We start from the raw sequence: 21,806 nt of genomic DNA, 5'->3' as shown, positions 1-21,806 counted from the left end.
TGGATTTTTTAATTTTTTTATTTTGTATCTTTTTGTAAAGAAAAAAAAAAAATTTTTTTTCCTAATAGTCTTATGAACGTGGACTTGGCGCGTCTTTTTTACAGTGAACTGTTTTTGTTCGGATTTAATATTATGCTAACTTCATTTTCATCAGTATTAATATTTTTGTAAACATGGCTTACTTTCTCTTGATACTGACATTTGATAGGACGAGATCACAAAAGTCACTTTAATTGGTCTACACAATTTAGAATTTGAATTTCCCGCTTAAAATTCTCATTTAAATTGACCAGTTAAATTAACTATGGCCGAGTAATGTACATGGAATTTCTGTCAGTGTAAATATTTAACGTTTTACTGCATGCTGTTGATTATATTTATTTAATTAAACACATATGTCCGGATAAGAGTAATAAGAATTACAAGAAACCGCACATTGTAAGTTCGGCATGTTGCCAATGGGCGGAGCTTAGTCTCAGGCGGGGGCTGTATCGATTTAAATTTGGTTTATCGGTGTATGGCGGTGCCGAGTAAGTAAGCTCGTGTCTGATAATCAACACGGCGTTATTTAGTATGAACAAAAATTTCGTTCCGTGAACTTAAAAAATTTATCCTCTCTTCTAAACTCTGTATTATTAATACCAAAAATATTAATTAAATTTATTTTAAACAATAATTATTAAATAATTAAAAAAAAAAACTATGTCTAAATCAGAATCTAATAATTTAAGTGATAATAATAGTCGTGATATTAATCCGACAAGTGTTAAGAGTACTGTCCCTAAAATCAGGTCAGTTTTATAATTATTTAATGTAATAAGTTTTTTTTATCATAGATACAAATGTGGAGTGTTACATCAAACTATTGTGTACATTGTAACTATGTTTATTCTATTATTAAGAGTATTTTAACCACGCCTTCAATAAGTGTGACTCAGTATATAACAATTTTCTGTAATTTACGTCGTTTGAATAATATACCCTTTTTTTTAATTTATATACTTAAAAAAAAAAAACTCTAGTAATTTTATAGATATTTTACTTGAATTACATTCTTACAAAAAGAAGTCGGTAATAATTTTATTTTGTCATTTGACTGGAATCAATTATTATTACTGACTATTTATTTTAAATAATAATCACTAGAGTAAATTTAAAAATCATAATATAAGTCACGTGTTTATTATCACGTCTTGTTTTTACCTTTCAATGTTTATATGATACATCCTTTGGGATTAGATGTCACTTTAGCAAAAAAAAATTTTAAAAACTTTAAGTGCAATTTTTAAAAAATATTTTTTTGTTCTAATTTAATTATTAAAAAATAAATCAAAAAATTAAAAATGTCGGCTAACTTTAGTATTATAATTATTAATAAAAATTAAGCTAGCCGACATTAAAAAATTTCTTAAATTTTTTTTATTGAAAAAATGACCAAAAAAAATTTCATTTGTAAAAAATTTAAAAAATTGTAAGTACAATTTTAAAAAAATATTTTTTTGTTCCAATTTTTTCAATAAAAAAAATCAAAAAATTAAAAACGTCGGCTAACTTTATTAATATAAAAAAAATTGACTTGTAGAAATTTTAAAAAGTAAAAAATACAATTTTTTGAAACAAATTTTTTTGTTAAATAAAATTAAAAAATTGTTAAGAGACGGCTAACTTTAATAATACAAAAATGTGTTTATTAAATAAAATTAAAAAATGGTTAAGTGACTGCTAACTTTAATGATGAAAATTAAGTTAGCCGACATCTAGAAATTTTTAGAATTTTTTGTATTGCAAAAATTATTAGAAAAAAATAAAAAAAATTTAATTTGTAAAAAACTTTAAAAACTGTAAGTGCAATTTTTAAAAAATATTTTTTTGTTCTAATTTAATTATTAAAAAATAAATCAAAAAATTAAAAACGTTGGCTAACTAGTATAATTAATTATTATAAATATTTCTGTATAGATATTCTGCATATTAATTATAACTTGTTGAAAAAAATTGATGTCAAATTATAAATACCATTAACATCAACTATAATTATTGATTTTTTTTATTACAGGCAAGAATTACTCAAGTGGAACGGATGGGGATACAAAGATTCGGAATTTGTTGTTAAAGACAATTCAATTATTGAATTCACTGGGTCACGGTAAAAACAAAATAAATATTTATATATAATTAATAATAATAAATAAAATTAGCAATTAATTTTCTTTATAATTCAAGTACATATGCAAATTTTTTTAATTGGAATATCATGTACTTACAATAGGAAAAAAAAAATTAACGTATTAGTTAATGAATTTAATTTTCTTTATTTCAAGTGTTTTTCTTTTCCGCTTCAGTAGATGTGAAACGTCATTTGTCGTTAATTCTTACAAGTTCTCTTTTTTTTGTATGTTGTAATACTTAAATAAATAGTCTTTCTCGTTAAAGAATACATTGCTTCTCTTCAATAGAGTTGCTTTATTTGTACAATAAATTTTAAAGTTAAATTTTTCTATACTTAAATACTCTTGAGTTAAATACAAATCTCCAAGTATGTTTTCACCTGACAAACATAAATATACATTATTAAGTATTGTGATGATTAAAAATGCTAATAGATACTCTTTTTTATTGTTCAAGGTACCCTATTGGAAACCTGCAGTTGCCTTACTTTACGCAATGGGTTCAAGAAGTCCTTGGAGTAGATTTGACAAAAAGAACACCATCACAGTCATTACCAGTATCTTTCCCTGATCCAATACTCTCTCAGGACTTTCTAGATGCTGTTAAAGAATTACAAATAGCTTTTTCTACTAATGGAATGGATAGACTGTTTAGGGCTCATGGACATACACTTCGTGAAATAATTTTGTTGAAACATGGCCATTTTGACAGGATACCAGATATTATTCTTTGGCCAAGTAAGTCTCATTAAATTTAGGTGAAATTTTATCCAACTATTGCATCAATCTAATTTTTTTATTACTCAATTATTTAAATTACTATTTTAATATTTTAAAGTATTTATTTACTGAATCTAGGCTGGTATTTACTTGAGACTGTAAATTTTTTTGATTACGGTACTCAAGTATAGTTTATAATAGTTAATTTTTTAATCTAATAATAATATATAGTTATTTCATAAGTTATAGTTTAAAAAAAAAATAAAGTAAAAGCTAAAACGCATAAAGAATTTCAGTCATATGAACAGGTATTAGTGTTTACGTATTTTTCTGATAAATGCAAGTAACATTAGTAGAAAATATGCGATAAGATATGGACAGTAATTGCTTTAAAGTAAAATAAAAGCATTTTAATGAAAAAAAATTTTTTTATCGATAATTGTATGAACTAGATAATTATATAAACTGTTTTTGTTAATTTTTTCTAATGATAATTTATGAAAATTAAAATCTAATCAGAAATTCTTAACATAAAGTTATTAACGTCAATCATATCTGTGATGATTTAATGAAAATATTGGTATCAGGCGTCTTGATCCTCCGATAAAATATCCCCGAGACTAAATATTACACAAAATTCATGATAAAAGGGTACAACATGGTAACAAGCTCATGTATTGGTCTACTGTCGAATAAACATACACAAAATTCATGATGAAAGGGCACAACACGGTAAAGTCGTGCTATGAATATTTGTTTAAATGCTATTAATAAATGTTAAAATAAAATTGATAATTTTTTTTCAAATTTATTGTTTTATTTTATTTTATTAAAAAATGTAATTATTTAAGATATTTTGTCCAGAGATATTTTGTCGGGGATATTTTGTCAGAGGATCAAGAAACATGAAACCGAAAATATCAATCTATAATTACAATTTGTGTCAATAAATTTATAAAGAAGTAATATTAACTAACTAAAATTTATTCTAGAATGCCATAATGATGTTGAAAGGATAATAAGAATATGCGTCAAGTATGGAGTTGCTTGTATACCTTTTGGCGGTGGTACTAGCGTTAGTGGAGCTGCTACTTGCCCTACAGAAGAACGTCGTACGATAGTTTCACTGGATACATCACAGATGAATCGGATATTGTGGATTGACAGAGAAAACCTCGTTGCTTGCTGTGAAGCAGGTATTATTGGACAAGATCTTGAGCGAGAATTAAGATCAAGAGGTTTAACATCTGGTCATGAACCTGATTCATACGAATTTTCTAGGTAATTTATTGTTATTTTAATTTAAGGGGGAACACCACTGTGACGGTCGAAAAACAAGGTGATTTTCGCGAATTTTTTTGACAGGGAAAATAAAGGAATTTGGGGATCGGATTTTTTTATTTTATTAAGGGTACATTAAAGATTATTACCCTAAATTTTTATTAAAAAATATTTAATTACTACAAAGTTATTAACAATCCCGTAGAGCACTAGAAAAAATTCCCTCCTCCATGGTCGCATCGATAACTCAAAAACGGATAATCTGAAAATAAAAACCCAAATCGCTTTTTAATTAGTAAGAATGTTGTTATCGTTGTACGTACAGAATTAAAAAAATTTTGATTTTAAAGATTTTTTTAGCCGGGTTAAAATAAAAAAAACAGTAAAAATAATGAGAAAATTTTCAATTAGTTGCTTTTTTTTTGAAAATTAAAATTTTCAAAATTTCGTACGTGCAATGATAACTACATCTTTACTAATAAAAAAGCAATTTGGATTTTTATTTTCAGATGAACCGTTTTTGAGCTATTGATGCGACGGAGGGGGAAATTTTTTCTTATGCTCTACGAGATTGTTAATAAATTTGTAATAATTAAATATTTTTTAATAAAAATTTAGGGTAATAATCTTTAATGTACCCTTAATAAAATAAGAAAAATCCACTGATAGAAGGATTTGTTTATAGTTAAAAATATTTGTTAATATTTAACAAATCATTTATTAGAGACCACTTTTTAGTCCTTAACAAATATTTCTTAGTATTTAAGATTTATTAATATTTAATAAATAAATATCAGGTTTATTAAATACAAACAAATCATTTTAAATACTAAGAAATATTTGTTAAGGACTAAAATAATGGTGACTGTCTTTTATTTCTCATGCAATAATTACCTACGACAAAATTTCTCACTAAAAATTTCTTATGCAATATTTTCTCACACACACAAAAACCATGATCAAAAGGCCATTTTATTGTTGAAGATATATAAGCATTTTCGTAAATGATGATTAATTTTCGTCAGATTAATTTATTTTTGGTTGTCTTGAGATATTTTTGTATAAGAAATTTTTGCTGAGAAATTTTGACATGGGTCATTTTTGCGGATTAATAAAGGCGGGGAGCCCTAAAAAATGGCCTCTAATAAATGATTAACAAATATTTATTGATACAAATAAATCCTTCTATCAGTGTCCGATCCCCAAATTCTTTTATTTTCCCTGTCAAAAAAATTCCCTAAAATCACTTTTTTTTTTTCGACCGTCACAGTGGTGTTCCCCCTTAATTTAACGTAAAATAATAGACTGCAATATGTAATTTAATGTTTCTTTTAGTTTGGGTGGTTGGGTAGCAACAAGAGCGAGTGGAATGAAGAAAAATACGTATGGAAACATAGAAGATTTAGTCGTACGAGTAAGAATGGTAACAGGAAGAACCGAAGACCCATCGTTGACATTAGAAAGAGGCGCGCAAGTACCACGTATTTCCAGTGGTCCAGATTTCGATCATGTAATTCTCGGAAGCGAAGGTACTCTTGGTGTAGTTACAGAAGTTGTTCTTAAAGTCCGTCCACTACCAAAAATAGTCAAGTACGGAAGTGTTATCTTTCCGAACTTTGAGAGTGGTGTCGATGCGATGAGAGAAGTAGCACGCCAACGGTGTCAACCATCGAGTATTCGATTGATGGACAATGAGCAATTTAGATTTGGTCAAGCATTGCGACCTGACAATGGTTGGACAGATAAGATTATGCATGCCTTTAAGCAAGCTTATGTTACAAAAATTAAGGGCTTTCAATGGAACGATGTATGTGTAGCGACTCTTTTATTTGAAGGGTATGAAGCAAATGAAGTGGCTGCGCAGGAAAAAAAAATCTACACCATTGTTAAGCAGTTTGGTGGAATGGCTGCTGGTGAAACAAACGGAGAGCGCGGTTATATTCTAACATTTGTCATTGCTTATATCAGAGATTTGGGATTAGAGTACGGAGTTTTGTCTGAATCTTTTGAAACTTCTGTACCTTGGAGCCGTGCATTGTCACTTTGTAGAAACGTTAAATCTCGCGTGTCACGCGACTGCAAAGAACGAGGTATAAAGCATTATCTTATGTCTTGCCGAGTCACGCAAACTTACGACGCAGGATGTTGCATATATTTTTATTTGGCATTCAATTATATTGGTTTGCATGAACCTGTTGAAACTTATGAAACAATTGAAGAAAATGCAAGAGCGGAAATTCTTGCTAGTGGTGGTTCTATTTCACATCATCATGGAGTTGGAAAAATGCGTGCTAAATTTTATCCTGAAGCTGTTGGTCAAACTGGAGTCTCACTTTATCGTGCGATGAAAGAACATTTAGATCCTAATAATATATTTGCTGCGGGTAATTTAGTTCCTAATTATAGAGCAAAATTATAGACAAATTGAATTTTTTTTCTTTTATTACAATAATAATAATTATTATTATTATTATCAGCGTCATTATTTAATAAATATTTATTTGAGATAATAATCACAAAAAAATTTTTTACGGAGCTTTTTATCTCAGTGGTGAAAGTTACCAAATAAATAATTCAAAGTGAGTTCTTTTGGTACAAATGCGAAAATGTATTTGCATTGTCGTTTTTATAAGTTATTATAAATAAAGAAAAAAAAAATATATAGATATATCAAGCGTTCTTACGTTCTATTTACTTGGATGAATAATTTTATTTTGATCTGCAGCTATAGCTGTGATACTGTAAATAATAACTTCACAAGTTGGATCCTTTTAACGTTGATAAAAATGCGTCAAGATCATATTCGTCATCGTATTGTTGTTGTTCCCATAATTCTGGTATTATGTCTAAAACTGATCGACTAACTCCAGGAATCGAACTGATTGATCGTGAATTTTCTCCTTCGTCAGTTCTTTTTTGTTTACCATTTTCCAAAGAAAATAAATCTAATAACTGAAACATAAATTAAATGTTTTAGTCAACTTTATTATTTATTTATGTACTAGCAATCTTGCAGTTACTATGTGACTGCCGTGACTTGTGAATTATAGATAGATAGAATGTTGCTTTATTAAATAATGAATTTGGTTAAATTGCACTGTACTTTTTTAACTATTGACGTTTTTAAAGATATAAGCTCGTCCTGATGTTATACTCATCAAGAGCTTTCATTTGAGTACCCCCATGCATTTTGATATACTTTTCATATATACATATATATAATATATATAAATATATAAAAAATTGATGTGGATACTCAAATGAAAGCTCTTAATGAGTGTATCATTGGGATGAGCTTATATCTCTAAAAATGTCAATATTTCATGAGATACAAGGTCGTTTCTTAATTATGTTAAATTGCACTGTATTTTTTTAACTATTGAAATTTATAAAGATATAAGCTTATTTTGATGTTACACTCATCGAAAGCTTTCATTTGAGTACCCACATGCATTTTGATATATTGTTCATATGTACATATATATATATATATAAATATATAAAATATATGAAAAATTGATGTGGGTACTCAAATGAAAGGTCTTAATGAGTGTAATGCCGGGATGAGCTTATGTCTTTAAAAATGTCAATAGTTCACAAGATACAAGGTTTTTTCTTAATTATTGATATTTTTAAAGATATAAGCTCATCCCGATATTACACTCATCAAGAGCTTTCATTTGAGTACCCACATGCATTTTAATATATTTTTCATATATACATATATATAATATATATAAATATATGAAAAATTGATGTGGGTACTCAAATGAAAGGTCTTGATGAGTGTAACATCGATATGAGCTTATATTTTTAAAAATGTCAATAGTTCACAAGATACTAGGTCATTTCTTCATTATGTTAAATTGCACTATACTTTCTTAACTATTGGCGTTTTTAAAGATATAAGCTCATCCCGACGTTACACTCATCGAGACCTTTTATTTGAGTATCCACATGCATTTTTCATATATACATATATATAATATATATAAATATATAAAATATATGAAAAATTGATGTGGGTACTCAAATGAAAGGTCTTGATGAGTGTAACATCGGGATGAGCTTATATCTTTAAAAATGTCAATAGTTTACAAGATACAAGCTCATTTTTTAATTATGTATCTAGAGATAGAGCATTTCCGAATGCAGCCTAAATACTTATCATCATAAATTGATTATTGGTGAGAATGATATGACCTTTCTAATGATATCAAATTTAACTATAAAAACCCATTTTATCATATAAATACACCAATCACAAAATTTTTCTTATTCTCTTAATAATATAAATAATTATTTAAAAACAACTACTTACTTGTTCGGTTCGCATAGTATCTAACGATGAGTTATCGGTAGTGATAACAGTTTTAGCTGTATAAAGTTTGAATTTTTGCAGTCCCATTATTTTTTCCTCAACAGTTGACCTAGTAATAAGCCGATAAACATTAACGACCTTTTTTTGCCCAATCCTATGAGCCCGATCCATAGCCTGAAGATCTTTCATAGGATTCCAGTCATGCTCCACAAAAATAACCGTATCTGCCCCAGTTAAATTCAATCCTAATCCACCAACTTGCGTCGTTAACAACAGCACATCAATAGACGGATCAGCATTAAATTTCGAGACAATCGCATGTCTTCTAATCGCTGGAATACTTCCATCCAGTCTAAGGTACGTAACAGTAGGTAAATGAATACTAAGAAGATCTTTTTCTACAATATCCATCATGGCTTTTAATTGACAAAATATAAGAGCTCGATGTTGACTGACAAGTTGTTGGGGTGTTTGCTGACTATCAATTAATCCCGAAGGCGTAGATGGCTTTTGTTGTTGCGTTTGTCCAATACCACAATCTAAAAGTAATTGTTTCAATGCTGGCAATTTCGCACTGTGATCTATATCCGATAAATTCGTTTGTTGTTGCTCCAATTGCGATTTAATTTCATGATACAGCGGATGATTAGGACCCAAAACTAATTTCGGATGATTGCAGACATTTTTTAGATAACGAAGTGCTTCGAAAACATGACCACGTGGTGTAGAAGATGCAGCTGACGGTAATGTTGAATTAGACATAAGCGTAGCTGAATGTCGCGTGCGAAAATCTTCATAAAGTCTCTTTTGTAACACAGACAATTCACAGTAATAATCTTGTGTTATTTTAGGGGGTAGATCCTTAAGAACATCCTCTTTATTACGTCTTAAAAGAAAAGGCAGTACTTGCCGATGAAGAGCCTCCATTGCAAGTGCTCCAGCTTCTTGTTCTTTTGGTCCAGCTTTGGATTCTCTGCATGCTAATATTGGCCTTGAATATCTAGCAGCAAATTGTTTTTCACTGCCTAAAAATCCAGGCATGAGAAAATCAAACAGCGACCACAATTCTAGAACGTCATTTTGAACCGGAGTTCCAGATAAAATTAACCGATGATAAGAGCGTAGTCTTTTAGCAGCTTTGGCATTTTTAGTTTTTCCATTTTTAATTATATGACCTTCATCTAGAACACAATAATTCCATTGAACTGCTTCAAAAAATTCCAAATCTTTTCGTACTATGTCATAACTCGCTACGATTAATCGATACTGATGAACGTGAGGTCGTAATTTTTCTCTATCTGGAGGAGATCCAGAGTACTGTAACACCGGAAGGTCTTTGGACTGTAAAAATTTCTCAGCTTCCCAAACCCAGTGGCCCGTTAAAGTCGGCGGGCAAATAACCAAGCTAGGTGGAGCGTCTTTATTACGGTCATGATCTAACGCGAGAATACACAAAGTTTGAAGAGTTTTTCCAAGACCCATATCGTCACACAAAACTCCGTGTAATCTATAGCGATTTAAAAAATCAAGCCAATTTAACCCTTGTTGCTGATACGACCTCAATTCAGCGGCGACTTTAACAGTTAATTTAGTCTCAGGAATGGTGCGAGGATTCAGAAGTTGTTCAAGAAATTTTCTTTCTTGGGTTTTTTCTTCCACAAGATGCGGAGGATCTGCTATAGCTCCTGAATCTAAAGGTAATAATTGTATTAGTGTTGCAAATGTTGCATTACATACAAGCCGGACGGACTGATTTTGATCGCACATTCTTCCAAGAAGTGGAACCATAAAAAGAACCGCAAAAGGTACGACATTAACTCCAAGATTTTCAACGATACAAGTAAGCGCTTCTGCAGCACCTTGGCGACGCAAATCACTTTCAATTGGAGTCGAAAGACCTTTTGGCGCACTTGTATCAGCACTGTGCGTTTCCAAAAGTGGTATTACAGAACGTACTACTTGTCCCATTGTTACTTCAGTGTTTAAAACAGCACATATTGCTATACAACGTGAAACCATGTGCCGAACTACTTTGTATGGATGAGCCAAAAGACTACACAGTCGTGGTAAACATTCAAGTACAGGAGGTAAAAGAGATTTATCAAGACTGGGTACTACAATTTCTATAACTTGTAAAGTAAAAATTAAATTATTTACTTGCTCAACTTTACTTTGTAGAGACAGATCAATTTTATTGTGATTTTTCATTATGATCATTTCCCAAAGATGAGGTAGACGAGTTGGTAACTCAGACCCGATTAATTTAACAATGGCTGTTAGTGCATAAGTAGCGCCTCGACGGCGATTTCTAGCAGCTTTGGCTTCCGGTTCTTCGTAAGCTAGCAATTCTTCCAGAGGAATTTCAGTCGCTGGAGGTCTTCCGGGACCTCTTCCACTGCTAGATCCTCCAATTCCAGTTCCTCTATTATAAGCAATGCGCTCTGCATGTTTATGCCGATTATTAAGCGTTAATATACCGTTAAAGGGATCTGACTCACGATCTGTTACACGAGGAGTAAATTCTACATCAGAGCATAGGAATGTGCACAGATTAGTAGTTATTTTATTGTTCGGAGAAGGCGTTCGATTGGTACAAAGGTCAACTAGGTGAGCTAGATGTTTAGCTGCGAGTTTCTGTAAATCTTCATCTTCTTCCCGCTTGATAGCTTCCATCAAGGGCTTCACTAAAGGATTCAACGGCTGAGGTGGTTCGGGTAAGCAATGGAGCATAGCAGCTCCTCCAGAAAGCGCAGCCATGGCCATTACATTCAACGACAATTGTTGAGCAGCTGTACTCGATGCTCCAACTTCAAGAGTTTTTCTCCGCTCTTCAAGGCTTGTTACGAGTTTTGGTTTTAATTTGTTCAATGCTGCTCCACTTCCAACCCCGATACTTGTTCCACTATTTAAAGCTTGGAGCCCTATGATAGGCTTAGCTGCAAGACTAGCTATTTGATCTAAATTCAATACTCCATTGGTATTATCAGTGTCAATTGGCAATATAAGTTTGTAGTGTTTTAAAGTAGCTATATAATCTTTACTGTCATGTAAAAGTCTCGTGAAAGCACCAGCTATTTCGTCGTAGTACGTGCATTCATTGAGACACCCCAAAAGTTTATCTCGCAAGCTTTCTGGAATTTCTGGAGTGTTAGGATGCTCAAAAGCTGCCCAGTGAGCAATTGTTAAGCCTACTACAGTTCGCTGCAACGCTGATCGTGAGGCAAGGTGCGCTAATAGTACTCGAGCGTAACAAAGAGCTGGACTAGGAATATCTGGAGTGTAAATTACACCTGGTGCGGGTTTAACAACGTATCTAGATAATAAACCAAGTGTTCGCGTTGCCATAATACGAGCGCGGACTGAATTTGAAAGCCGAATACTTTGAGGTACTGTTTCAATTCCACCTATGTATACTTTTAATTCAGATGTTGATTTTCCTGTGACACTTATACTGCTACAACCCGAATCTGACTGTCCATCTCCATTTGTTTGGCCGCTTTTTGATGTTCCTTTAGACGGGCTGGAATTTACAACATTTATATTGCTGTAATTTATCAGAAGACCCGAATTAAATGGTACATTATCTGGTTGCATTGCCAAACAAAGCCAAGTACTGACACAAGGACAAGCTGCATGAAGAAGTAATTCAAGATCACTGTAAGTTACAAGATTTTCCCATACTTTTTCAGCTACTTCTTGAATAGCAGTCACATGTTCAATTAAAACTCGTTGAAAAACATGACGTAAAGCCTCTTGAAGAATAATACTACTCTCTTCACCCCATCGTTCTTTTCTATTTTTTTCATTACTTTTATCTTCTTCAGTCAGCGTTTTTAAAGTTTGTAATGTTGCTTTGCGTACACTTGAACTTGTATGACTAAGAAATGGCCATAATCTTGGCAATACTTGTGACAGTGGTTGTAGTGATAAACAAGCTCGTGTGGTAGGTAATGACAAAATAGCCGCAAGTAATCCCATAAAACTATTACAAGCAGCCGCAAGGTCATCTTGATCACGAAGAAGTTCCCAAAGTCTCGCAACAACTGCTTGTAATTGATCCGGTTTTAATAATCGTGGCAGTGTTGAAGCTACTGGAATAAGTGCACTAGCAGCTGCTGCTCCTACGTCATCAACAGGGTCAGAAAGTCCCCGTATTACTGCTGGAAAAGACGTGGGAAGAATTTGATCCAAAAGATCGTCTCTCACTGCCAGTAAATATTTTAATGCTAAAAGAGAACCGTGTCTAGCCTCCCACTCATCGTGTTCTAAAAGCTTTAATAAAACTTTTACTATTCCCATAATGCTTTTGCCCCCATCGTTGGGCAGTAAAAGGACTAAAGAGCCTAAAACTTGAGCACAAGTTTCACGAACTGGCGCGACTACTTGGTCAGATACAAAATCGCCAAACCGATCTAGCCCGAGTACACAGAGAAGGCGTAATGCGGCGTCTATTATCCAACGTCGATTACTTTCTTCCATCTCTTCTTGGGACTGATCACGTGATTTACCAGCTCCTTTACCGTGAAGTCGTACAAGCTCACGCAACGCCGTGGCTGCCCCGTGTCTTATCTCCCATTTCTGACTAAAAAGATCTTGACAGAGGCTTTCACTAAATGCTTCCAATGGCCAATCTAACGTTGTATCAGGCCAACAGCCCGTGCCATCAGGTACAGCTTCATCTTTTTTTGGTTCGCAATTTGTTACATCCGTTGAGACTACATCCTCCACCTTAATTTTTTTTTTTAGAGATTCTACATTATCATTTGGCTGAATTACATTGTTCGTTGTCTCAAGCTGTTCTTCTGGCTCCCGTGATCGCTGCTTTGATATAGACTGCCTCGCTTTACGCTTAGCTCGATTTATTTCACGCCTGCTCAATCCACTAGACTGCTCCAGTGTTTCACTTACGGAGATTTTGTTCGATTGAGCTTGAGATTTAACAGGAAGTGCTAAATCTTCAGCGGTAAACAGCTCCGAAGTGTCCACTCCGATTAATCGTGGGTCAAGGCCTAAATTAGCGGCTAGTAATTTCTCGCCTTGACTACCAAAAGACTGCTGCTGGTCACCGTCAGCAATTATTAAATCGTACTCGCTACCTTCTGAGCCAGTCAGGTGAGTACTTTTTGCCAATACTTGGTTCATATCGAAACTTTCAAATGTTAATTGGTTTTTTGAATTTTCATTTCGTTGAGATCGATTTTCATTCGATGAATTTGACTCACTTTTTATTGGCTGGGGATCCCATACAGGTACTTGGGAAAGGATAGCTTGTATAGCTTGAGCAGCTGACACTCTGGTGTCCCATTGTGGGGATTTTAATAGTCCTGATACACGTGCTAATAAATGATGAAGCTCGTGGGGGTGAAGCCTTTGAACTTCACCCAACTGTTGAGCTGCCGCTTTTTTTGTTGCTGAATTTGTTCCAGTCTCTAATAATATAAATAAACGATCCAGCCTAAAAATAAAAATCTATTTAATATTCTATTATAAATATATATTTTTTAATAATTATTTATAAATAATTTATGGATAAAAATTTATTAAAAAATTATTTTTGATACCTTGATGCCATTTTAAATTGTAGTTAAACTTTTTGTTTCCTAAATCTGGAAAAAAAAATTAGAAAATAAATTATTTAAATTACTTAAATTATGGCAATAAATAGATTTTAAATAGAATGAAAAAAGAAAAGTTAATTCTTTATGTTCATTTAGTATGTGATCAAGTTTTACAATAATTGACTGTAAAAAAATTTTTTTATCGGAGTTTAATTTGAAAACATGAGATATTGTTTGATAAGTAATATTATAACAAGGTAATATATTTCTTAATTGTTTCCACTTGAGTCACGTCAATATGGATGATAAAGAGTAATTAAAAACAAGTTGTTGTTACGTACCTTGAACAAGAATGTCGTTTATTTGCTTTTAGCGTTGTTATCAATTCAAAATAAATGTTTAGACATTCAGCTAATCCGCATTGCCATTTCCCATTTGACAGGAACGCCATATATCACATTACGTTCTAAACTATTTAAAATTTTATATCTGTATGCTAGCTTTTGCAAAATTTTCGAAGAGAAAAGCATCTTACAAGCATCACATTTATACTGACAGCCATATTGCTGAGTGACCTGAGTTTTGTCCCCCTAATTTTCACTGATTGGTCGTGATGACGCTAACACCGCATTTCACTTTAACAAAAACCAATCACCGATTGTTGGACGTATGTAGTTACATACGTGTAAGTATATCACCATTTTTAATACTTACGACTAGTGAACTTACTTGTAAACGTTTCGTCAGAGATTAGTTTTTTTTGGCGCGAAAATTTAAATTTATTTATAAGCGCTTACAAATAAATTCTTGTTGGGTCGATAAAATTATTGATTTTTTCATGAAATTTAAGTTAGCAGTCACTTGACCATTTTTTTATTTTTTTTTTTTACAATTTTGTTCAAAAAAATTATTTAAAAAAAATTGCATTTTTTATTTTTTTTTAATTTCTACATGCCAATTTTTTTTCCTAACTTATTTTTACCAAAATTCATGAAAATTAATTTAGCAAATATTTGATAATTTTAAGAATATTTTTAACAAATAAATTGTAGCAAAAAAGTAGAAAAAAAAAATTGACATGTAGAAATTTAAAAAAATAAAAAATACAATTATTTCGAAAAAATCTATTTGTTAAAAAAAATTAAAAAATGGTTAAGGGACTGCTAACTTTATAATGTACCAAAATTCTTAAAATTATTAAAAGTCTGCTAAATTAATTTTCATGATTCTTTCAGGAAAAATTTGTCTCCATAATTCATAATTGATTATTTAATAATTTCATTACTCAACATAATTTTTTTTCTTGAATATAATACATTTTTTTTTTTTTTTTAATTGATAAATCTTTACCTACATAATTTCATAATAATATTAAAGCACATTTAAGACTTTGTGATCTAAATCATGCGATTAGATATATTATTTTATGATACTTAATTTATCATAATTACTGTCTACATTTTTCAAGCAAGTTTTTATTAGGTTTGACAAAGTTCTATTATAGTTTTAAATAATATTAATAATAACAATAGACAAACGATTTAATTGTTTAATATATGTTTTTATCTCGGTATTACTTTTTATTACATTTTTTTTTTTAGAACATTGAAATATTTACTTAATATTCATTTCTACTTGTACAGCCGCTGGTAATTGTTTAATGGTACTTGTAGTTAGCATGGTGCTCTGAAACAAATAATATTACAAGTTAAAGTATTAGTCAAATAATCAAATTATATTTAGTTGTCAGAACTTAGGGCTAGTTTTTTAGTCTTTAATTTAATAAAACTAAATTATGTAAATAATTAATTAAATAATAAAGGGCGTTTTTTTTATAAATAAATAAATAAATACTTCATAGAATATCAAAGTTATTAAAAATTGAGGTCCAGTTTTTCAATCCAGGATAAAAGTTTTATTATTATTGCTAGTATATTTATATATATGAAATATATAGATATGATTTATCATTGGATAAAATTTTATCCTGGATTGAAAAACTGGCCCTGAGTTTTAATAAAAAATATCTATGAGAAGTTAGTCAATTACTCACATGACACTGAAATTAGCAGACACGTGACAATTTTTTGATTTTTCTTGAAAAATAAACTACGTCTAGAAAATTATTTTAAAAAATTACATTCATAATTTTTTAGAGCTTCTAAAGATCGAATTTTTTAAATAAATTTTTCTTGATGTAATTTATTAGCTAGAAAATTTTTAAAATAATCAAATGTTGTTCAATTTCAGCATCATTAATTCACAACTACTGATTTATATGACTTGAAAATAAAAAAAAAAAATGATGAGCTAAAAACCATTTAAATATTAAAAACTTAAACGTTAATAATTCATGATATTAAAGTTAGCAATCACTTGATAAATTTTTAATTTTATTTAACAAAAAAATTTGTTCCAAAAAATGATTTTTAATTTTTTTTTACCACAATTCATTTGTCAAAAATATAATTAAAATTAATGATACTAAAGTCAGCCGACGTTCAAAAATTTTTCTATTTTTTTCACTTATTAAATTGCAAGTAAAAAAATACTTAAAAAAAATTGCACGTATAATTTTTCAAATTTTCTAGATGTGAAATTTTTTCTTTTAAATTTATTGTAACAATTTTTTCAATAAAAACAATTATAAAAATTTTCAGATGTCGGCTAATTTAATTTTCATTTAAAATTATCAAATATCTGCTAAATTAATTTTAATCAATAATTCAATCTAGTGATATCTATTAAAATATTAAATATCAAAAGTTTATGTAATCGTACGCCCTTAAAGTAACTATTGTTTGATAATACTCTAGTGATTATTTTTAAAGTATAATAGAAAAGATAATATACATACTTAATCTTGGATAATTTATGATGTAAAAGAATATTATAGAGGCGCATGTAACTTGGAAAAATGGAGCTACTCCACAATATTTTGGAATTACATACTTGTGTTGCCAACGCCAGTAAGCTGCAAAGAAAATATTCAACTTTTATTATGCAACATGGCTATTTTAAAAAATGGCTACTTTAAATAAAAATTATAAGAACCTCTGCCGATTGCCTGAGAAATTGCCACTGGACCAATGTTACGACGACCAAACCACGAAGGCAGTTCTGCAAGTTTCACTTGACCGAACGGTATGTCAACTAAAGGATATAAATATAAAAACATATTAGTTAAATCCAATAATTTTACAATGTTATAAATTTGGAGTTGAGATAGTAAAATTTACCTTTTCCGTAGTATTTAGCTGGGTCAAATGGACCGTGGATGGCACGATCGTATCCCTTAGGATATTTTGCCCAGTTACCCCAATCCATGCTTGCTAATTGCGGCTGAGGTATTAGAGACAATTAAAAAAATTTAGAATGAATCCAATGCTCGATCTCAATGATGGCTAAACGGCCATTAAGCATAAAATTAATAAATATAGAGATGTGCGACCGTTCTTGTCCTTTCGCAACAAGCAGCGCCACTAGCGGGCTCAATTTTAAATTATTTTAAGCGCGGGAATAATTCAAACATACAAACTGATGAAAATTAAATTAGCCGACATTCAAAAATTTTTTATTTTTATTATTAATTAAAAATTATAAATAAAAAAATATTTTTTAAAAATTCCACGCATAATTTTTAAAACTTTCTACATGTAAAAATTTTTTTTAAAATTATTTTTCAATAAAATAAATTATGAATATAAAGTAAGCCGACATTTAAAAATTTTTATGATTTTTTTTATGAAAAAATTAAAAAAAATTTTTTTTATTTGTTAAAAACTTCAAAAACTATAAGTGCAATTTTTTAAAAATATTTTTTAGTTCTAATTTAATAATTAAAAAAAATTAAAAACGTCGACTAACTTTAGTGTTATTAATTTTAATTAAAAACTGATGTTTTTAAAAATATATTTTTATTTTTATAACTAAAATAATGAACTTGTTACAAATAACAATATAAATTACATCTAATTATTTGTTTATTGATAATTTTAATAAAATTCTAGCTATTTTATTTTTTAGTGAAATATTTAACGGAAAACTCTGATTATTTTAACTAATGGAATGGAATTAATATATATTTATATATATGATAATTTTATCAAAAGCTCATTAAGAGAATTATTTAACTAGTTCTTATATTAATTTTTTGTGCTCTAACTTTTTGATCTATTAATTTATAATCAGTAATAAATAATTATGATTAAGTAAATCCTATTCTAAAACTAGTAAGGCCGAAGATATTTTTTAAAATTTAAATTTATGTAGCAGTTGTGTAACGGCGAACCATATCAGTCAAAATATCGTAAAGTTTTGTTTTTATAGCCGATGAAAAAGTTGTCCTTGATAAATTATGTAAACTAATTTCTCGTTCTAAATTAGCACACTCTTTAAGCAAACTTGTTAGATTGTCAGATGCTTTTCGAGAGATTAACAATCCAGGTATTATAATAGACCATCCAAGAAATACTTTTTCACAAATAATCTAAAAATAAATCATTATTATTTATTTTATTATATTGACTGGAATTCCGGAAAAAATAGACCTGAAATAATTTTAAAGTTATGAAAAATTCATATTATTTTATTAAAATTATTATAAAATAAAAATTATAATAATGATATATTTTTTTATTTTTTTTGTAACAAAAAATGGAGCGATCATTCTGAGGGTGCTTATTTTTCATAACATTAAAGTTAGCAGTCGTTTGACCATTTTTTAATTTTTTTTTAATAAATAAATATGCTCCGAAAAATTGTTTCTAAAAAATTGCATTATTTATTTATTTCGTTTTCTGAATGTCAATTTTTTTTCTCATTTTCTTTGACATAATTTATTTGTTAAAAAAATTCTTAAAATTATAAAATATCTCCTAAATTAATTTTATGAAAATAAAATTAGCCGACATCTAAAAATTTTTATAATTTTTTTTATTAAAAAAATTATTGCAAAAAAAATTTTTTCATTTGTAAAAAACTTCAAAAACTATAAGTGAAATTTTTTGAAAAATATTTTTTAGTTCTAATTTAATAAATTAAACAAAATCAAAAAATCAAAAATGTCGGCTAACTTTATTAATATATTAATTTTCATTCGTTTTTCAGGAAAATTGTGGGTGTGATACAATTATTATTATTATAATAATTTTAATGAAATATTATGAATTTTTCATAAATAAAATTTTTTTCAAGTCTATTTTTTTCAATTACCATTAACTATAATTAAAAATCTAAAATTTACTTGTAAATTATTATTGATCACAGGAGACTCGCAGAGTTTATTAACAGAACAAACAGATTTGCAGTCAAAGTAATCGCAATCTTCATTTTTGATACATGATTGTCCATCAGCAGTTAGTCTGTTAGCGATACTTTTAGGAAAAACAGCGTCAAGATCTAAAAATTTAAGACGTTGGCTGCCAATAGGTAGTCCAAAATGATAGATCTTTACGTCACATAGAATAAAAGATTCTGGAAAATTATTTTCTAACTCATCTAAAAGATCCAAAATCATTACAGCAAGTTGAACTCTTTTAGACCAATCGTGTGTCGATTCTAAAATAGCTGAAGAAGTTGTTGGATTTTTAATTGGTTTAGCGTATTCCACAGCATAAAAAGTCCCACATGTGCCAATTAATCGGGGAAATATTTCTCTGTCTTCATACAAAATTGAAATAAGATATTCATTTTCTTGCAACAATGACCAAATATTTTCCATTTCAAAATTACGTCGCCTTTCTTCAGTTTCTAAGTGACCTAATCTTAGATGGGCCAATCTTTCTAATTGTCGACTACCAATCGTTATATTAAGTCTCGTAAATACTAAATCACTTATCATTTTTTCAAATTCTTTTTCTGATGGATAATGTTTATTTCCAAAAGTGTCAATCCAATGAAGCGATTCATATTGTTCTGATGGTGATAATTTTCTAAAAGACAATCAACATTTTTTAATTACTGATAATATTTTAATAATTATGAATTTTATTAAGTAATTTTTTATACAAATACTTGGAAGCTTTGAAAATAATTCTTGTGGTTTCCCAGTAAGCTGAAAAAACAAGATCTTTACCAGAATGAAGATTTTCGCAAGTAAAGGAATGAATGCTCTGTTTTGAACATAATGGTTCACACAAAACTCCCAAGGCCATACCATTTTTGTAATCAGTACACTAAAAGAAGAAAAGAAAAGTATATTAATAATATGTATGTAATATGTAATTTATATTATTAAATAGAACAAGCAAAATTTTGTGGCCGGTGTATTTAGATGATAAAATGGGTTTTTATGATTAAATTTGGTATCGTTGGAAAAGTCTTGATGTAAAGTTGTGCCTTTTCAAGGTTTCATATCATTCTCACCAATAGTCAATTTATAATGATAAGTATTTAGGCTGCATTCAAAAATTCTTTATCTCTAGGTACATAATTAAGAAATTACCTTGTATCTCGTGAACTATTGACATTTTTAAAGATATAAGCTCACCCCGATGTTACATTTATCAAGACCTTTCATTTGAGTACCCACATCAATTTTTCATATATTTATATATATTATGTATATGTATATATGAAAAATATATCAAAATGCATGTGGGTACTCAAATGAAAGCTCTTGATGAGTGTAACATCAGGATCAGCTTATATCTTTAAAAATATCAATAATTAAGAAATGACCCTGTATCTCGTGAACTATTGACATTTTTAAAGATATAAGCTCATCCCGATGTTACACTCATCAAGACCTTTCATTTAAGTACCCACTTGCATTTTTTATATATTTTTCATATATTTATATATATATATTTATATATATATATATTATATATATGTATATATGAAAAATATATCAAAAAATGCAAGTGGTACTCAAATGAAAGCTCTTGATGAGTGTAACATCGGGATGAGCTTGTTATATCTTTAAAAATGTCAATAGTTAAGAAAGTACAGTGCAATTTAACATAATGAAGAAATGGCCTTGTATCTTGTGAACTATTGAAATTTTTCAAGATATAAACTCATCCCGATGTTATACTCATTAAGACCTTTCATTTGAGTACCCACATCAATTTTTTATATATTTATATATATTATATATATACATATATATGTTTATATGTATATACACACATACATATATATATGTATATATATATATATATATATATATATATATATAAAATATATGAAAATTCATGTGGGTACTCAAATGAAAGCTCTTTATGAGTGTAACATCACGATGAGCTTATATCTTTAAAAATGTCAATGGTTAAAAAAGTTACGGCAGTCACATAGTGACTGCAAGGTTGCTAGTTTAAATTAAATGAATAATAAGTTAAAGAACGCGCCGATCATTTGGACAGAGTAATGCGCGGGCGCTCTTATTTTTTATTCATTTTACTTTCTGTTTATTGTACTCGTAGAATGAAAAATGATAGTTAGATGTATTTATGCAGTTATTATTGTAAAAAACAGTGCTTACCAGTTCTGACACTTGTCGCCGTGCTTTTAAATTCGTACATATAATACCCCAGTGGTAGAGTAAATGAATAATAAAAATCAATGTCAAAAAAAAACTACCGGCAAGATATTTATGGTGATAAATAAATCCAGGAATCCGTCGAATATTCATTTTTAAGTTGGGCGTATTATATTTATAATATTTAATTACAGCCGACGTTTTGTATAAAGAGTGATCCGATAGATAGAAATAAAAATGTTGAGATCCATCACTGAGTTTTAATTAATAAATAC

At 29.4% G+C, this 21,806-nt stretch overlaps 4 protein-coding genes across 5 annotated transcripts; 1 reads left to right on the top strand and 3 right to left on the bottom strand.

Moving 5' to 3' along the window:
• Nucleotides 1-511: 511 nt before the first annotated feature.
• LOC123264581 (alkyldihydroxyacetonephosphate synthase) lies at nt 512-6,848 on the top strand. 2 transcript variants are annotated; one of them, XM_044727907.1, is made up of 6 exons: nt 512-791; nt 2,057-2,146; nt 2,626-2,906; nt 3,881-4,169; nt 5,505-6,601; nt 6,632-6,848. In XM_044727907.1, the coding sequence occupies exons 1-5, from the start codon at nt 703-705 to the stop codon at nt 6,586-6,588; spliced, it is 1,833 nt and encodes a 610-aa protein (XP_044583842.1). In that variant the 5' UTR covers nt 512-702; the 3' UTR covers nt 6,589-6,601; nt 6,632-6,848. The 2 variants fall into 2 exon arrangements, with proteins under 2 accessions (XP_044583842.1, XP_044583841.1); XM_044727906.1 differs by having other exon boundaries at nt 5,505-6,848.
• LOC123264573 (TATA-binding protein-associated factor 172) lies at nt 6,754-14,632 on the bottom strand. Its single transcript, XM_044727884.1, has 4 exons — nt 14,390-14,632; nt 14,052-14,096; nt 8,491-13,945; nt 6,754-7,121 (listed from the first exon to the last, which is right to left on the bottom strand). The coding sequence occupies exons 2-4, from the start codon at nt 14,060-14,062 to the stop codon at nt 6,924-6,926; spliced, it is 5,664 nt and encodes a 1,887-aa protein (XP_044583819.1). The 5' UTR covers nt 14,063-14,096; nt 14,390-14,632; the 3' UTR covers nt 6,754-6,923.
• Nucleotides 14,633-15,588: 956 nt separating this feature from the next.
• LOC123264593 (putative ATP synthase subunit f, mitochondrial) lies at nt 15,589-17,480 on the bottom strand. Its single transcript, XM_044727923.1, has 4 exons — nt 17,288-17,480; nt 17,103-17,201; nt 16,906-17,022; nt 15,589-15,734 (listed from the first exon to the last, which is right to left on the bottom strand). Exons 1-4 carry the CDS (start codon nt 17,373-17,375, stop codon nt 15,706-15,708), a joined length of 333 nt encoding a protein of 110 aa, XP_044583858.1. The 5' UTR covers nt 17,376-17,480; the 3' UTR covers nt 15,589-15,705.
• Nucleotides 17,481-18,119: 639 nt separating this feature from the next.
• On the bottom strand, nt 18,120-21,700 carry LOC123264583 (divergent protein kinase domain 1C). Its single transcript, XM_044727909.1, has 4 exons — nt 21,535-21,700; nt 20,064-20,224; nt 19,294-19,981; nt 18,120-18,537 (listed from the first exon to the last, which is right to left on the bottom strand). The coding sequence occupies exons 1-4, from the start codon at nt 21,682-21,684 to the stop codon at nt 18,313-18,315; spliced, it is 1,224 nt and encodes a 407-aa protein (XP_044583844.1). The 5' UTR covers nt 21,685-21,700; the 3' UTR covers nt 18,120-18,312.
• Nucleotides 21,701-21,806: the final 106 nt, after the last annotated feature.

This window comes from Cotesia glomerata, linkage group LG5, assembly GCF_020080835.1.
Source record: "Cotesia glomerata isolate CgM1 linkage group LG5, MPM_Cglom_v2.3, whole genome shotgun sequence".
Taxonomy (NCBI): Eukaryota; Metazoa; Arthropoda; class Insecta; order Hymenoptera; family Braconidae; genus Cotesia; species Cotesia glomerata.
The sequence above is the reverse complement of the archived record's forward strand: the minus strand, read 5'-3'. Positions and strand labels throughout refer to the sequence as shown.

Excerpts from the sequence above, each read along its gene's own strand:
- LOC123264581 (XM_044727907.1), top strand. The coding sequence starts at position 703 with ATGTCTAAATCAGAATCTAATAATTTAAGTGATAATAATAGTCGTGAT. Across the intron at positions 2,907-3,880 it reads AGATATTATTCTTTGGCCAA|AATGCCATAATGATGTTGAA; the intron begins GTAAGTCTCATT and ends AATTTATTCTAG. Across the intron at positions 4,170-5,504 it reads GATTCATACGAATTTTCTAG|TTTGGGTGGTTGGGTAGCAA; the intron begins GTAATTTATTGT and ends TGTTTCTTTTAG.
- LOC123264573 (XM_044727884.1), bottom strand. Across the intron at positions 7,122-8,490 it reads ATACTATGCGAACCGAACAA|TTATTAGATTTATTTTCTTT; the intron begins GTAAGTAGTTGT and ends TTTATGTTTCAG.
- LOC123264593 (XM_044727923.1), bottom strand. The coding sequence starts at position 17,375 with ATGGATTGGGGTAACTGGGCAAAATATCCTAAGGGATACGATCGTGCC. Across the intron at positions 17,202-17,287 it reads AGCTAAATACTACGGAAAAG|TTGACATACCGTTCGGTCAA; the intron begins GTAAATTTTACT and ends TATATCCTTTAG. Across the intron at positions 15,735-16,905 it reads CATAAATTATCCAAGATTAA|AGCACCATGCTAACTACAAG; the intron begins GTATGTATATTA and ends TATTTGTTTCAG.
- LOC123264583 (XM_044727909.1), bottom strand. The coding sequence starts at position 21,684 with ATGAATATTCGACGGATTCCTGGATTTATTTATCACCATAAATATCTT. Across the intron at positions 19,982-20,063 it reads ATTATTTTCAAAGCTTCCAA|AAAATTATCACCATCAGAAC; the intron begins GTATTTGTATAA and ends ATTGTCTTTTAG. Across the intron at positions 18,538-19,293 it reads TGATCAATAATAATTTACAA|ATTATTTGTGAAAAAGTATT; the intron begins GTAAATTTTAGA and ends ATTTATTTTTAG.